The sequence below is a fragment of the Conger conger genome, chromosome 4 (genome assembly GCF_963514075.1).
Source record: "Conger conger chromosome 4, fConCon1.1, whole genome shotgun sequence".
NCBI classification, from domain to species: Eukaryota; Metazoa; Chordata; class Actinopteri; order Anguilliformes; family Congridae; genus Conger; species Conger conger.
Window position 1 is genome coordinate 59,940,308 of NC_083763.1, and position 18,435 is coordinate 59,958,742.

Sequence of the window (18,435 nt, forward strand, 5' to 3'; positions counted from 1 at the left end):
TTTGCTGGGTAGGTTCTTTTATTACAGTTTTTTACAATCGTTTTCACACTTGTCTCAATACCATGTCCACTTTTTCAAAACTCTTCACAGTGTGCTTTTGAAACACACACCTGAGCACATCAGTTAACATTTGGTGCAAAATGCACTTCAACCACCAAAACACTTAATATTTCACCCAAAAGTGACTCTTGCTGCCATAACTATAGCACATGCTTTCTCCCATAAGACTACTTTGTCACTCAATGTTCAATTAACTACAAAACACAAACAACTTGGAGCATTGCTAAATACATATATTATGTGTTTCCCTTTTCTCTATTTTTGCATCCACAAATATTTCAAGCCAAGTAGCTAAAGAAACTTTTGATTTGTTTGTTTGCCTCTCACAATAGATGTCATGACTGAATGTGGTAAACTGTAAATTAATTAATGTTTTACTATATTGGAAACCCAGAATAACTATTTTTACTGTGTAATGTAAAACAATATATGATAAAGAAACAAATCACAAAAGCAACAGTATTCTTCCGAGGGTTTACAGTATTTTGACGTTTGTTCTCACAATGCAATATACTGTAATTCAGAAAAGAAAAATACAATACAATCAATTACTCAAAATACATTACAATCAATAACAAATACATACCAAAAAGCAATATTTTCACTATATACAGTAATTCGCACATGAATTGTCGGCCTATCAGTATCAGAAGTCTACTGTTGGCCTGGCCCATCCATCCTGTCCTCTGCATTTGGCCATAGATTTTCATCAACATCACTCTGAATGTTATCTCTTGCTATACACTGAGGAAAACATCTCTTTGCGTGCCTTTTCCAGCCCTGGATGTGTTCCACTGTTATGTCCATACACCCAGCAGCCATTGCATCTAGAAGTGACATCTGTTCATGTGGGTGGTGGTCCTAAACCTTCACATATACCTTCATAAACTTCATATTGGCATCTGCTTTTTCTGGAGACTTCTCAAATCACAGTACTGCTGTAATATACACATCAATTGAACTCCTTCAGTCAGAATGCTGCAAATACTGTATAGTACCTGTTGGTTTGCCTGAACATCCTCACTATTGAAGCCACTGTGGATCTAGGCAAGTTTGGTTGAACCCTCAACCTGCTTCCCTCAGGGACAGACCATGATTTACCACATGATCAATGACTGTGGCTCTGATTTCATCAGACACAACTGTTCTTGCTCTTCCATGACGTCTTCTTCCTCTGCCTCTGGCTGCATCCATTATCCCCACCAAGGCTAAAGAATGCAAATGCCAATCCAAAGGTGGCCCATTTTGTATATGTGGTAACGGGGCACAAACAACAAACAAAAGCAGCAATGACAGTTTTGACAAATATAGCACTAGCAATAATAAAACAATAAATGGTGAGCATCTTATATCCAGTTATCGGTCTTGTTTTTATACAGCTTTGCAGGTTGTTCACTGAAATGACAGCCAGGTGTTTCAACAGTACATATACAGCAGTAATAGTGGAAAAATCTCTTCAGTGATAACTACATCTATATTTACCCTATATACATGCACATTTCAATGCAAGTATGATCACTTTTGTATAGATGGTAACAAGGCTGCAAACAAAAAATAAAATGAATAAACTGAATAAACTTTCTGCTCAAATCAGAATGATCTGTCTTACGTATTTCAAGCATATAGTTTCATTTTTCTGTCAAAATGCAGCATATTTCCTTCCACAATGATCAGAATTTTATTGGGTTTTGAACTGAAAGTTAACTGTTTTGAACAAAGTATCTAAATGTCTGCAAAATTGCTGTATTTTTACAAACTTTTGCTGGTCGTGAACACTGACTGAGAGAGGTATTCATGAATTTTGGAAGAAGTGGTGATTGAATGCCTTTAGTATCAAAGCAATGCAAAAATATCCACAGTTTAGTTCACATAGTCTATTGATATGGTGAATGTGTTAAGTGTTTTGAAAAAGTGGACATGGTATTGAGACAAGTCTGAAAACGATAGTAAAAAACGGCAACTTAGTTGCTCAGCAATTACATCAGAGGAGTACTTGTCATGCACAGCTTGTACAGGCAGACTGCTTGTGCCCAATCAACCAGAGGTGTTACTTTGGACAGTCATGCCAACCAAAAATCTCAATATCTGATTAAACACTTGCCATGGAAATACATTGTTTTAGCCAGATGAGACATGATCATATATTTTCACTATCACTTGACAACTAATTTTCTTCATATTCTTGATTGAGAGACTATGGGCCAGATGTACTAAGCCTTTTGTAACAATTTTCAGGCGAACATATGAGGCATCCTGCCCAGGAAACTTTCGTATGAAACTGGCGCATGGTTCTGGAACCGCAGTATGCATCTCATCTAGGCGAGTCATCGCAAAATGCGGTTCTGTCCTTGATGCATATTCATTTGTGGACTTCACAAATAAAGGGCGGAGATATATAAGTGTCTCTGATTATGTATTCCGCTGAAGTTCATGCAATTAAGGAGGGTCACTTTGTGGGTGAAATTTCTCCTTCTCTAAACAGCAGGTGTAAACACAGGGGCAAGCGAAACTGAGACACATTTACATGTCACAAAAATCACACGATTTCAACTCCTAGAAGTAAGAGCAAGAAAACATCAAACATAATTAATATGAAATATTAATTAATTATATTAATAATAAATATCAATAATTAAAGCAGCCAAGCAATAATTAAGGTTTCAAATAATCAAATAAAGTTGACGCTAGTAAAAAAAATATGACTACGCAAAATGCATTGATATGCGGCTTTTAATCACTTTTTCCATCAGACATGCGCTTTTTGCGTTTAACAGAACATTGTTAGAAACAGAGCATGCTCAACTGCCATTGCTAAAATAATAAAAACAGGGCTATGTGTTAGTGTCTTGGTTAGTGTTAGGCTTCTGCGACAAACACACAGCTCTACAAATTGCACTTACGACCCAACGGCAATGCAGAATGGTGTCCTGCTTCTTGTTATGCGTACTTCCGCATTTTGTTGCAGCCTACGTCGCTCTGGATAAGAGCGTCTGTCAAATGCCTATAATGTAATGGCAGAAATATGCCACTCGTTAACAGTCTAGCTACATTATTAGATGATCTGCAAAGGTCAGTAAATGGTATATTTGCGAATGGTTTCACATGTGTCACATTTTTTTGGTGTTTTTTACATTTGTCTTTCAACCAAATAATGCACCACAAACTACTGCACATAATGAAATGCATCGCTTAAAAAAAGGATTACGTTTTCTCTGGTTGTTAAATCAGTTTGGGTTTTACATGGCAGCCTTAGTTCCGGGTGCTTGCCTGCCTAACCCTTCCCACCCTCTCCAGTTCTATGACGCTCTAGGAGGAAGCAGGGAACGACAGGACATGTGATAGCTCTATGCTGTGGGCGTGCGTCGCAGAAAAGGAGGCTGCTCTTTCCGGGCTTTCATACGTTTCACACACATCTCTGTTTGATTGGAACTTTTCCAACACAATAGGTGAGTATTCAACTACTTTTTTTCAGGGAGACATTCCTTGGGGACATATATTACAGGCAATTAGGCTACACCTTAGCGACCTCATAGAGTAACCACATCAGCGTGCTGGCGAACTAACGATGCAATTATGAATTCTAGATATTCTGTGTAATTTAGATGTAATATGTAGATGGGAAATTAAGAATTATGTTACCGTGATCTACAGTTAATTATGAAGATAGTCAATCTCATTTTCCAGTCCCATTATTAAAGGAACAGAACTTTGTAAGACGGTGTAGTGGGTTGGCTACTGTAACAGTACCGGTCAGCTAATGTTATCTTGGGCAACAAAAATGTCCGTGCCTCTGACAGTGCTCTCCACTGTCAGTTTATAGTGGTATTTGGCACCATGGCGGCAATACTAGCAGATGCATAGTCATACAGGGTGGAGCAGAGTGCCTTTTGTTCAGGGAGTTTCTGCACTAGCAGAGGAAACCTGGGTTTCAACGACTGGATATAATTTCAACCACGTAAATTCAGGAAATCTCACAAAGTTTGACTGTTCAAAACAAACCTGTAGCCTACAACTAACCACCTGCTTAATTTACTTCGAGTAGACCTATTGTTGAGTACCCTTGATGAGAAAGTGATTAAGTAGGCTTGATACTTATTTCCGGGCTTTCGCTGAGTAGCATAATAGATTTAATTTACTACATTTTATATTACTACATTTCCGGGAACATACTATACATGCATGCATATTTAATTGGATAGACTAGCACGCCTTCAGCTCACAGAATGTATATATGAACTGGAGAAGGTAGGAGGGGCTAGGATGTAATGGGAAACAGCCTCTACTGCGCATATCTATAGCTATAGCTTTTGTGCTCTTTATATAAAAATCATGTAGTTCCCATTGCATGATACATTTTCTTCTTAAATGCTTTCACAGGAAACCAGCAATGGGGTCACTGACTGCTGCAAACACCAACTTCTCCCTAGATTTGTTTAAGAAGATAAGTCAGAGTAAGAACATCTTCTACTCTCCACTCAGCATCTCCTCAGCTCTGGCCATGGTGTACATGGGCGCCCGGGGGAACACAGCGACACAGATAGCTGAGGTGAGTTCACCCAGACAGTGTCACTCTCAGACGTCCCAGGACAACACAGCTGCATAAGTACAGAATTACCTTCTTTGTGAGAGAGTAAAGTATACTTACTAGTATAAGGCATCATCCATTGAAAATATTTCTTTGTGGCGTCTTATGCATTAAAGCTGTTTTGCCACATGTTTTCCTGCCACATCACACACACATATTGAGGGTATTTACATCCATATTAACTAATATATGTAGGAATCATATCCCTTTATATACATAGTCCCCTCCCCATTTTAGGGGACCAAAAGTAATTGGACGGTTGGTTTCTCATCTTCTGAACAATGAGGCGTATTCAGTCACTTCCATAGTGCAGGTATAAGAATGCTGACTTACTTGATTGACAAGGCTTGTGCATCAGCCTTTGAAATCTCAAAGCTAATGAGGAGACACCGCTAGCATAAGTACTAACGTACATACAATATTCATATTAATGATACAGTAAAGAATTTAACTTTTCATCTACAATTACATTGCAATACAGGCATTTGGCAGATACTCTTATCCAGGGCAACGTGCAACAAAGTGCATGACCATGACTAGTGACTAGTGCGCTGAAAGCCCTTGTGGGACGTACAGTTCCTAGTGCTAGAAGTGGCCATATAGATAAGAACTTGGACCCTGTAGATTAATCTGATGAGAACAAACAAAAGCAGCAATGACAGTTTTGGCAAATATAGCACTAGCAATAATAAAACAATAAATGGTGAGCATCTTATATCCAGTTATCGGTCTTGTTTTTATACAGCTTTGCAAATCTATGAGGTTGAAACAGACTATTATTTGGTCAAAAGCAAACTGGCTGCTGCACTGCATGCTGCAACAGTGCGCTGTAATTTGGGCAGTTTATCAACATGCAGTGTGGAATTCAGGTTATGACAGGGTTGTGTTCAGGGTTGGGCCACTCTTGTCTTGTATGCAATACGTTTTACACAGTACTGTTTGAGAGTACTGTGTAAAACGTAGCCTACACGTGTAGGTGGCCCCTGTACTTGGGACTTGCACAAAGACAGCTACTGCATGTCCAATAATTATGCTCTGTCTCTCGAATGTTCACTATTGCAAAGTAATGTTTTACTTCCCCAAAGGGTATTCTCTGTGGATTATATTGTCCTCACTAATTTGTCATTTGTAGGCTTGTTATTGTTTATACAGGACTAATGCCACACTGTGAATTTTAATTTCTAGACAAAAAGATATCTCCACTTGAAACTCAATGTTATCACGGTGTTAAAAATATTGATGATGCTGTAGGTGCTTGTCATTTACGAAAGAAAAGAAACCTGAAGTTAACCCTGGACAGCTACAGTAAGTACAAAAGCCTCAGCTTCCATTGGAGGTGTTGCAGTTTAAAAAAACGTTACTGCAGCTGGAGTTACTAACTGGATGGGGTTTATATTTGTGCTAACAACGGGTGTTGGTTGGGTGACTGTTGAGCTTGGTCTTGGTTGTCTTGGTTTTGCTTTGCCAAATTGTACAGAGTTTGTAACTGTACTATATTCTTGTGTCATTTTATATGCAAATCTCAAGTATCTCATGGCTCATACTGGTTTCTGAGATAATTTGCAAAGAAAATATTCTTTGTAATAGACTAACAGACAAAAATACAAACTCTGACACTTTTGTAAAGGGCATTTTTCCTTTTCAGCATTCTGTCTTCCTTCAACCTTCTTTGGATTATTAACCCCTCTGCGCAAACCCCCTAGTGGCCATGTCATCAGCGTACTGAGATTGCTAAACTCAGACCTTCAGTTCCCCTGCAACCAAACTATGAGTGGAAGCAACAAACTCTGTGTTCTAGCTTTATTGGTAGACAATACATGACCGCTATGCCAAATGTGGAGTGTGCCACCACTGTCCATTTTACAAGTGCCCCCTGCCAGGCCTCATCTGCAAGTAGTGTGACACATTGGACAATTGCGTCTATCTGGGAGCAAAATTGAGTATCTTTTAAGAGGTTTATCCTCTTCAGTAATGCAGGGTGAGTTCAGAAAATGATTACATTTTTAGGCACATGTGTCACATTTATTTTGCATAATTTTTCAGTGTGATATCAATGTTCATTTTGACTGTATACTGTTGAAAAGAACAAAATTCCCTCTTGAAAATGATGCAATAGTGTCAGGAGTCCAGACTGTGAATGTACTGTAAAAATATATGATTAGTTTATGATTTACAGCAAAGCACAATTTAGCCATTTTTTGATAAATTTGGAGACACTAAGGTACACTGCATACCAAGATATTTTGCTTCATCGATTTTTAGTAGTTCTGCATATGACCCTCCCTTTTCATTTTCACCTAGATTTTTTGCATTTGTGGCACCTTTTTTATAGCTAAATTATGAAAATAAACGAAATAAAGTAAGTATTGTAAATACTACATTGTTTAAATCTCACATCCAGAGGTATAAAACCTTAAAGGGGCAGCTCAGCCAAAAATAAAATTAACTTCAACTAGATGCAAAAAATTATTCTTTATTTCTTTTCATAGCATTTTTCAAGTATTCAGCACAACAAATACCGTAAAAATAGACACAGTGCTATAGCAGACAACACAATACTGAATGTCAAATAAAGTCAATACATTTATAAAAAATGAATAAAGATAACAGAAAAACAGAAAAAACTATAGTATAAAGAAATAATAATAATAATAATAATAATAATAATAAAATAAATAACACACCTCATAGAACAACAGAGGGGAAAAGGGAAATGCTAGCCCTGAGGCCCCTGATAGCACATGGGGTACACAAGGAACTCTGAAACAGTGGAAAAAAACTCAAGAGGAACCTGGTTATAGGGGGATGCCTGTCCTCCCCCATAGGATGTGTCAACCAGAGGGCATGGGCATGAACCAGAGGAGGAGCAGGACTGCAGCGGTTCAGGAGTGGGGGCCCCGGTTAGAGTGGACCATGAGCTCAAGGGGCAGGGCGGGCAGGAGTCCCAGGAAAAGAGAATCAGAGAAAGATTAGGCACTGCAGAAGAGTGCTGTCTATCCATCCAGACATTTTAGTTATGCTGGTATTTTGGAGCAAAGAGTTCATGTCTTCTCTGTCGCCCAACATCCGCTTAAAGAGTTACTTGATTACAAGGAAAGGAGTTGTCCAATGAGGTCCATCATATCATGGTGAACTGCATCTAAAAAAGTAGTGAAATCTAGAAGATGTCATATCGCAGCGAAATTATCTGTACTCTGGGTAAGTGAAAACATACAGATCTTTGGGTGAACTGTTCCTTTAAATAGGGGTTGAAGTTGTATAAAGAACCAGTTTCATCACCCTTTGTGCCCTCATGCTTATATAAAATATGATGCTTCTGTTATAAGCATATTTAGATGTGTTAGTAAGATTTAGGTTTTTTTCTAAATCAGAAGAAACCGAAGGTTGCTTTGCTGATACTTTCTTTAAGGAAACCATTTTACAGTGTCTCATGGTGTCTACAGTGTCTCATGGTGTTTGTCTGTACCTGTCTCCAGACTCTCCACTTTCACAAAGCTGATGATGACATTCATGCTGGATTCAGCAAACTGATGTCTGAACTCAACAAAGAGGCTGCCCCGTATGCACTGAGCCTGGCAAATCGCCTGTATGGGGAGCAGTCTTACGAGTTTGTGGAGGTAATGTTCTTTGTTTAATGACCTTGTGTTTTTTACACATGTGAGTATTGTATGTCTGCTGAACATTAGACATTGTACCAGTTGATTCTTGTAGGACCAGGCAAGTTGGGACTGACACACTGATGAGTGTTAAAATCAGGAAGTAGTACTGTCATCGCCTCACTCAGTAATGTACTCACTAATGCTGACCATAAGTAGACTCTTGAAGATTGGAATTATATGTTTGCAAATCTGGCACAGTATCAAAAATATTTTTTCTTTCATATTCCCCAGTGAATGAGGGTGAGCAAAGTGCATTTTGTTAAAACATGAAAATTCTGTTGATTGTAATGTAGCAGATAGTGCGCTATATAGATGGATTTATGGAACACAAATAAATGGCTACAGCTGTTTTGCACTCAGCACGGTATATGCCTATGCATTTTGACCAAAGTTGCAGTATTATAATAAACAATGGTAAAATATTACCATGACATAATTTGAAAGGAAACCATTCTGTTTCAGTCTATGAAATTTGTTTTTACCATTCTGTGAAAATGTGAAACCAAGCCTTCGTGACTTTGGATAGTTATAAACATTAGAACATATAACATTAGAACATGTTTTTCCCTTTCATGGAAACTATACTACCGTTCAAATGTTTGGAATCACCTTTTCTTTTTATGCTTTTTCTGATTTACTATTTTATGTTCCGTTCACATATGGTCAAAGCATAGACTCAGCTTTTATTAAAGGGGATTTTTTAAATTTGGGTTTCACCATGTAGTAATTCCAGTACTTTTTAATATGTAGTCTATGTTTGAGACAAATGAAAGTGATCAAATTAAAGAGTCATGTTTTGTATTCAGTTGCATATCTTTTGTATGCCATGACTTCCTGATGTCTGTGACCCATCAGAGTCTGGTTATCTTATTTTCCGGTTGTCCTACAGGCGATGCTAAAACTCTTTGCATTTGAATGGATCATTCTGGGAATTGGGGGGTGGGACTAGACTCAGCTGTAAATTATGTAAAATAGATATATTTTTAATGTGTTTTGTGTTTACACCCTTTGTCTAATATTATATTTTGTCTAAAGATCTGTGACAAATATGCAATAATGGGGAAATTCAGGAAGGGGGTAAATATGTTTTCATGGCAATGTACCTTGGATACAGATTATATTATTTTTATTATTAGGTGCTACAATGTTAAATCACCACAGTCTTTTATATGAATGGTCTAGACCAGGGGTCGGCAACCCTGGTCCTGGAGAGCCGCAGGGTGTGCTGGCTTTCGTTGTTACTTGGCATTAATTGATCAATGAAAGCCGTTGATTACTCAGTTAACTCACTGAATCGGTCTGAATCAGTTGCTTATTTTAAGGTGGAGACGAAAGCCAGCACACCCTGTGGCTCTCCAGGACCAGGGTTGCCGACCCCTGGTCTAGACTAACAAGCTAAAATCTATGTAGAGTTTTATCCACTGTTTTACTGCTTCCTTCTTACCTTAGCATGCTGTTCTACAGAAATTCTTCTGGTTATCACCTTCACTCCAGTGTCGTGGTTGTTCTTAATGTTCCTGGATTCCTGGGCTGCACTGTACAATTGTAACAATCTGCAAAAAGACCTTAAACTTGCCATGCTGATTGTAAACATATGATTCGTGATTAATTTTAATCCCTGCTGTTTATTTATAATAATGTCATTGTCTAGAAATACATTCAGGACACAAAGAAGTTCTATCAGGCAGAGCTGGAGACTGTTGACTTCAAATCAAAAGCAGAGGTTGAAAGGGTGAAGATTAACAGCTGGGTGGAGAAGCAGACTCAAGGTAACTGCAGTTTCAGACACATCTACGGGTTCAGGAGACTGTCGTTTGAAATGTTCAAAATACTCTGTCCGACATATTCCACTGAAATGATCAAGAAAAGGAAGGTTGCTGGCTGTTAGTTACATAGTTTTACCTATAATCTGGTATGTGGTAATGAATGAGAAGGCTTTCCTGCAACAATCGAGCATTGTTTGAAACAGTCTAAAATGTCTTTAGACACTCACATGTCGCTATGTTGTGCAATACTATAGACATTGTAATGGATTTATGTGACACTATCACATCATGAGTGTTTCACTGAAATCATCATACAGAGGGAGCTTATTCAGAAAATGTTAGATTTATTTTGCTTGACCAGATATGACGTGACCCGTCTTTCACCATTACAAATCAGTCTGTTTGGCATCTAGTGGCTCTCTTTGCTGTGAACAGCTGTATGTTCTGCATTTTTCATTGTAGCTTCTGTTTCTGCATATTTCACATCGCTTTAATTTGAACATAATGCATTATATCTGTAACTGTATATCTTCCTAAATATACTTGTGAGACACATTCCCATCTATAATTCTCCATTGTATTATGCTTTCTTGTAGAGAAAATCAAGAACTTGCTGTTGGAAGGGACTGTTGACAATATGACCAGACTGGTGTTGGTGAATGCTATCTATTTTAAGGGTGACTGGGACAAGAAATTCAAAGAGGCTGACACAAAGGAAGTGCAATTCAAATTGAATAAGGTAATCGGTCATGTTTACTCAGTTTCCAGATTACTATTTGACTGCAAAATAATCCTCTGTGATGTTCAGTCATGGGTGTTGCTTACATAGCTACTGTAACTTCTTGACATCAGTTTCCTTGTTAATAGTAATGAAGAACTGACTCCAGATTGAGCATATTGCTCAATTGTTGTGTCTCTTGCTATATCAGCCAGCCTTATCTTGATTGATCTTGATGTTTCCCTTCATGAAAGTTGAAAGTTGAATTCTGCTTTATTTTCTTTTGTTCTCTTTTAAAGGGCTATGCAAAAGCTTGGGCACCCCTGGTCAAATGGCGTGTTTTGTTGTTTTTTTCAATGAAAAGAAATTAAAACAACCTCTGGTTGTCTCAACTTCGGCTATATTCATTTGGCATACAAAACTCTTTGAGAGCGCAAAAGTGATACCATTTTAACAGTGCACTTTCATGCAAATTATATTTTAGTACTGAAGGTAACAATTGAAATAGTTACTAAATGAATTAATGTTAAACTACACTCACTGAGCACTTTATTAGTTTATACTTCATTACACTTATTACACCTTATTCATGCGATTATCGAATAATCCAAGTCAAACTTCAAGTTCATACTTTTCTTGTCCCGACTGGACATATACACTCAGTGAGCACTTTATTATGTATTTATTAGACTTATTTTTTAGACCACTGTGTATCCACTTAGTTATGATGCATTCAATGTTCAGAGATGCTCTTCTGCATACCACTGTTGTAATGTGTGGTTATTTGCGTTACTGTCACCGTCCTGTCAGCTTTGACCAGTCCGGCCATTCTCCTCTGACTCTCTCATTAACAAGGCATTTCTGTCTGCAGAACTGCTGCTCACTGTTTCTTTTTTGTTTTTTGCATCATTCTTTGCAAACTCTAGAGATGAGTGTGCATGAAAATCCCAGGAGATCAGCAGATTGTTTGATACCACCCTGTCAGCAATCATTCCATGGTCACTTAGATCAAATTGTTCCCCGTTCTGATGCTTGATGTGAACATTAACTGAAGCGCCTGACCCGTATCTACATGATTGTATGCATTGCACTGCTGTGACACAAGTCGAATAAGTAGGTGTAATAAACTCAAAATGTTCCTGATAAAGTGCGTGTATATATCGCTGCTTTGATATTGAAAAATATATTGGAAATATGTTGGATCTATAACATCTTGAATTTTTCAGAATGAAAGTAAGCCAGTGCAGATGATGCACCAGAAGGCCAACTTTGGTTTGACGTTCATTCCGGAAGTCAGTTGTCAGATTCTGGAGATGCCTTACATTGGTAAAGAGCTGAGCATGCTCATTATTCTGCCCAGAGAGATTGAGGATGACTCCACAGGGCTTGAGAGGGTAAGACGGTTTTTGGTGTACAATAAATTGAATTTCATGATGCCTACAAGGGAATTGAGGGAATACCCAGTGGTGTCAAACCTGGCAGAGTATAAGAATGTGTGATAATATGTGGTAAGGAGTTAACAAGCCTTCATAAATCCACCACTCTCAACTGGATCAATGGCTTCTTTTCTCCTGCAGTTGGAAAGGGAGCTCACGTATGAGAAGGTCATTGAGTGGACAGATCCTGACATGATAGATAATACTCAGGTAATAGTGGCTCTGCCCAAGTTCAAGATGGAAGAGAGCTATGATCTGAAAGATATTCTGGTCAGTATGGGCATGAAGGATGCCTTCGATGTGTCCAAAAGCGACTTCTCTGGCATGTCTCCCAGCAATGACCTGGTGGTGTCCAAAGTGGTGCACAAGGCCTTTGTGGAGGTTAACGAGGAGGGCACAGAGGCTGCTGCTGCCACTGCCGCTGTCATGATGTTACGATGTGCCAGGCCACCCCCAGATCGGTTCACCGCAGACCATCCCTTCCTGTTCTTCATCAGACACAACCCCACTCAGAGCATCCTCTTCTATGGCCGTTTCTGCTCCCCTTGAAGTCTTAAACTCTGCAGTTTCTACTTGAACTGTAGTCTAAACTGGGGTCTAAAGAAAGTCTGTACGTTAAATTTCTCTGCACTGCTATTTGCCTTAAATGAATGTAATCAAACAAATCATGTTTCTTGCAGTATATTGTATTGATTTCATTCAATGGTATCCTCTTTGAGGTTTATGAGTGGTTAAATACCAAAGATTATTTCATGTGTGTTTATTGTATTTCACTCACAATGGAACTAAAAACAATGTGTGATTAGCAATTTCACATTTGTGAAAATAAAAGTGTGCAAAACTACTGTGCAGGTTGCTTACTTGCTTTAACTCAGTTAATCAGTCATTGCATCAGAGGGCTACTTCATGCAGTTTTTACATTAGACAATCATACCAACCAAAACTCTTCATCTCTAGTCAAAACTGAGTAATTGTGTGATGCATGGAAATCTAGTATTTTAGCAGGATGAGCTATATTGCAGCCACATAAAGACTTTTCAGTTTAACTGAATATCTTCATATACTTGATTTCCCAACAAGTCAATGATACTGCGCTCTCCACATCCAATGTGGGAGAAGCCTAGATTAGCACACATCCTCCTCTGAAATGTGCAGTTGCAACTGCTTTTTACAGGTACACAGCTGAAGTTTGACATCGAAGTGATCTTTAAACATTTACACAAATTCAAGCAGACAACATGCATACAGAGGCTGGGAGGGAGATGCAAGTTGCCATTTACATCATAGTCACAGTCACATATTTGCAAAATAATTTGTTTAATGTCGTTGCCAATGGTTGGAGGGGGAGATCATCTTTGGAAAGTTGCTGAAAACCATACTTTACTACTGAGCAATACAATAATTTGGTTGTATGATATACCTGCCTATCTCTGATACTCATTTTGGCTCTGTATGTTCTCAATGTTGCTGTTAAAATAATATTTGTATGTCATTTGAATGCATCTTTTTTTCTGTAGGTTTAAAGATCAATCCAAATATGTATTTCAATTATGTATAGAACAATGAAAAAACTTAATTTCCCATCCCCAAAGATAGGGGATGATAAGACGAGGTATACAGTGTGAATTATAAGTATTTCTACAGTAATAACAGGGTGTTTAAATATTATTTTAATATAACGATTAAAATGTAATTAACTACGCACTCCTGGACAGTAGGTGGCGGTGTGCACCTTTAACATTTGTATAAATTCCACCGAAATATAAACGAAGAGGATATGGTGTCACATGATCCAGTGATGTGCGTTTACTTCCTGGAATTGACTTCTTAAAACCGAGTGATTCATGGCGCTTTCCTACTGTTTCAGTAGAATTATCTGGATAAAGATTTGCTTTAGTTGACTAGTTAACAGGCCAATTATGTCGTCTTCAGTTCCTGGCTAGGTTCTAGATAGCTTGCGTAGTCGGTTCGAGATAACTTGCTTTCTGGGCTAAGTTAGCTGGCTGAAGTGATACGTGCAGCTATTTAAAGCTATTTAATGGTTTACATGTATGGCATCAAATCGGGCTTTTGAAGAAAGCACCGCTTATCTAGCTAGTAGTCGATAGATCAATTTGTTCTTCTCTAGGCTTAATTGTACCGCACTTGGTATACATTCGCAATTGAGGTTTTATGGAGACTAAAATGGTTAAATTCAGTTTTGAGCCAAGGGATTGAATCTATAATTTCATCATGGACTGGATGATGGCCAAACTTCTGAGAAAATGGTCGCTGTTTACTTTTGCGTTTTTCATAAGAGTAGTCTTGATTGTTTTTGGTGTTTATCAAGACAAAACGATGGTCGTAAAATACACAGACATTGACTATCATGTATTCACAGATGCTTCACATTTCATCACAGAGGTTTGTTCACATCGACTTTCGACTTTATATATTGCGTGGACATGATTTTTAAGGCCATATATGTGTACTGCAGTCTCTTGGGTTTTTACCCTAAAAGCATGTGAGTACATGAGTGCAACAACTGCTGTTAATCCTTTGAGGTGCGAAATCACAAATATGTCACTAGAATGAATGTTCTTAATATTTAAATGCTGATTTGAAAGTCCCTACTGGTGATTGAAAGCAATTGAATCCAAGAAAAAAACATTGCCAAAAAAAAGTACTCTTCAAAGGTTTAAATCCAGATCAGTGATGCACCTCATAGGCAGATTACCACAGTCTCTGCTTGTTCAGGGTGTGTTTCAGAAAACGTGTCCCTTGTGCTGTCCAACAGGGAGCCTCTCCATATCACAGAGCAACTTACCGCTACACTCCTCTACTAGCGTGGCTGCTGACCCCCAACATCTACCTCACATCTGTCTTTGGGAAGCTGCTGTTTGTGACGTGCGACATTGTCTCGTCCTACCTCACGTACGGGATCCTACGAGGCCGGGGAATGAGCTGCCAGGCGGCCTGCGGTTACTGCTCCCTGTGGCTGCTCAACCCCCTGTCCATGGGAGTGTCCAGTCGTGGGAATGCCGAGTCTCTGCTGGCCGCGCTGGTCCTCGGCACGCTGAGCTGCGTGGAGCGGAGGCGCTTGGCCGCGGCCGCCTTCCTCTATGGGCTGTCGGTCCACATGAAGATCTACCCAGTGACATACGCTCTCCCCCTCGCGCTGTCCCTTCAGACCCGCGGTCAGGCCAAGGCGGGTGAGACCACAATCCCCATGGGAAGGAGAGTGGCTAGGTTCCTCCTGGGACTCCTTAACAGGGACCTGCTGCAGTTTTTCACTATAGCAGGAGGAGTCTTCTCTTTACTCACCCTCCTGTTTTACCACATGTGAGTTCATTAATTTTCACAGGAAGTTAGTTATCTGGGCTTTCTTGTCACTGCAATGAGAATTATGCAACATGGCTTGGAGTAGTGGTTCAGCTACTTGATAAGACCTGACAGGGGGAGGGGCTGTTTTTCCCATGGCATGCATTGAATACCGAATGTCAGTATTGGGCATTAATGTATTGTCATTAGAATATCACTCAATTCAGTTTACTGTACTTAGACCATCTCAGCTGCTTGGATGGCTTCACTGTTTTTTGTATGATGTTTTCTTTTCTGGTTTTACCCATGTGCTTGTTGGAAGGTATGGCTGGGAGTTCCTGCAGGAGACCTACCTCTACCACCTGATGAGGAGAGACATCCGCCACAACTTCTCTCCGTACTTCTACATGCTGTACCTGACGGCAGAGAGCAGGTGGAGTCTGGCACTGGGTCTAGCTGCCTTCCTGCCCCAGCTGGCTCTTCTCCTGCTGGCCTCACTGGCCTTCCACTCTGACCTGGCACTCTGCTGCTTCCTGCACACTGCTATCTTTGTGAGCTTCAACAAGGTCTGCACCTCTCAGGTATGTTACCCACTATGCCCCTGTCCACTGCAAGCATTTACCTGTTCACTGTGCATTATGTATTTGCAATCATATACAAGTTACCGAGTATGCCATACTAATAAGAATAAGTTACTGTTGTTGTGGTATTATTACCACATATATAGCAGTTGCAGTTATGTAATGTTGGTAAAGTTTGTGAAGGATTCCATATTGAGACAGTGTCTCTCTCATTTTAATTTCCTGCAGTACTTCCTGTGGTACCTGTGCTTGCTGCCTCTTGTCCTGCCCCGTCTTATGCTGTCATTGAAGCAGGGCCTGGGTCTGCTTGTGCTGTGGTTTGCTGGACAGGTAATGCTTATGATAAGCTTGCACATTCTATCTGAAAGCATGGAAGTCAAAGTAATAACAAATAACTCGGGTCCAATATTGACATATTTGACTATGCTAGTGTGCACTCATAGGTTGTAGAATGAGCTTTGCAATATGGAAGTGATGATGACTCCATTGTGTATGGTGTAATTTGAGGTGGTGTTGAAAACGCATCTAAGTTGCTTGCTAATTTCAGACACAAATGTCTTTGACAAAGTCTTTTTTTCCATGCTTACAGGGGATTTGGTTGGCACCAGCATACTATCTGGAATTTGAAGGGCAGAACACTTTTGTTCTAATTTGGCTTGCTGGCTTACTTTTCCTGGCAATAAACACTTTCATACTGATACAAATCATTTCCCATTATAAACAAGAGGACACTCAGCATCGACAGAAATTGGACTAATTCAGAGAAGCTTCTGGAAGTTTCAGCTATAGTTGTGGATCTTATTGTCTGATGGAGAAGAGGTTTCAACACAACTACTGACATAAAAACAGGGTATTTTGAAATGTGTGATTGTTTTACTTTGCTTTTTTATGTTCGGTTTATCAAACCTATGAAAGGGAATTGCACTTAATGTCAAGTATTTATTTGTGCATATGTTAATCTTAAAATAAAAATAAACTTTTTTATTCAGCTTTGCGGCGGCACGGATGGTGCAGTGGGTAGCACTGCCGCCTCACAGCAAGCAGGTCCTGTGTTCGAATCCCCGTCAGCCGGGGCCTCTCTGTGCGGAGTTTGCATGTCCCCGTGTCTGCGTGGGTTTCCTCCGGGTACTCCGGTTTCCTCCCACAGTCCAAAGACATGCAGGTTAGGCTGATTGGAGAGTCTAAATTTCCCGTAGGTATGAGTGTATGAATGAATGAATGGTGTGTGTGCCCTGTGATGGACTGGTGACCTGTCCAGGGTGTATTCCTGCCTTTCGCCCAATGTACACTTGGGATAGGCTCCAGCCCCCCCTGCGACCCTGTTCAGGATAAGCGGGTTAAAATAATGGATGGATGGATTCAGTTTTGCTCAACTCTTGTGACTCTGCCTTATAAATGTGACTCAATATGGTTGTGTGCCGCTTGATGGATTGAGCAAGTTTGATAAAACATGTAATTCCTTTATGGAACAGTAGGTGGCAGCCAATGACAAGGTAACAGACTGAACTCATTGTCATATCCTCAGATGCCCCTGGCTTAATCAGGGAAAGTATTTTTGTGGACACAACTGGACGCAACAGTGTGTTTTAGCTTTTATATAACATTATGGAAACGCACTTTACATATTAATGCATAGAATCAGTTCTTTCCCCTTTATACAAATTATGAAAGTCATTATGTTTCTGTGTTAGAATAACATTATGGGTAAACACATTCATTTTCATTAAAAGCACTCCCAGAGAAAGAAAATACTGTTTTATAAATAATGGAATTGCTTCCGGTAACATTTAAGGGTAAGCCAGATAATTGAAATGCAATGTATAATTGAGGTACTATGTATAATGGAATTGATTTTGAAATGGATATGTTGACGTGAATTACTCATGAGCATAGAGGCCTATCTATGTGCCGTATGAGTGTTTACTTCACTATCTAACAGCTCCAATTGACCTCTGTCTAGGGTGAAAAGACTGATGAGATATTGAATGAATTGTATTGTCGCCCGGTGCTGTGCTGAGTAGTAATTTCACCTTGATAAAGTTACATTCTCTCATCCTAATCTGGACATGGAGTCTACTGGCACCAGCAGGATCACAGCACTAAAAGCATGCCAGTTCCAAAGTTTAGCCAAATGTTAAAGAGGGCAGTGTTCATGTAGGTCTTATTTACTGTACCTGGTCCAATTCTGCCTCCATTGGAATTCAATGTTATAAGACATTTCAGAGTATTAGCCATCAATTCTGTCCAAAAAGGCACCATGTGAAACCACATTTTTGATTTGGTGGCTGATTGCCATCTTTTAAACCTGTCTTTGCTGCAGAAAACATTGT

The 18,435-nt window shown here is 39.4% G+C and overlaps 2 protein-coding genes across 2 annotated transcripts; both read left to right on the forward strand.

The window, feature by feature from the left end:
- Positions 1 to 3,038: 3,038 nt before the first annotated feature.
- Positions 3,039 to 13,068, forward strand: LOC133126051 (serpin B6-like). The gene is made up of 8 exons (XM_061237851.1): positions 3,039 to 3,129; positions 3,355 to 3,506; positions 4,438 to 4,606; positions 8,122 to 8,262; positions 9,956 to 10,073; positions 10,667 to 10,809; positions 12,015 to 12,182; positions 12,366 to 13,068. Exons 3-8 carry the CDS (start codon positions 4,448 to 4,450, stop codon positions 12,771 to 12,773), a joined length of 1,137 nt encoding a protein of 378 aa, XP_061093835.1. The 5' UTR covers positions 3,039 to 3,129; positions 3,355 to 3,506; positions 4,438 to 4,447; the 3' UTR covers positions 12,774 to 13,068.
- A 948-nt stretch (positions 13,069 to 14,016) lies between these two features.
- On the forward strand, positions 14,017 to 17,093 carry pigm (phosphatidylinositol glycan anchor biosynthesis, class M). Its single transcript, XM_061237850.1, has 5 exons — positions 14,017 to 14,627; positions 15,001 to 15,545; positions 15,847 to 16,105; positions 16,334 to 16,435; positions 16,695 to 17,093. The coding sequence occupies exons 1-5, from the start codon at positions 14,457 to 14,459 to the stop codon at positions 16,860 to 16,862; spliced, it is 1,245 nt and encodes a 414-aa protein (XP_061093834.1). The 5' UTR covers positions 14,017 to 14,456; the 3' UTR covers positions 16,863 to 17,093.
- Positions 17,094 to 18,435: the final 1,342 nt, after the last annotated feature.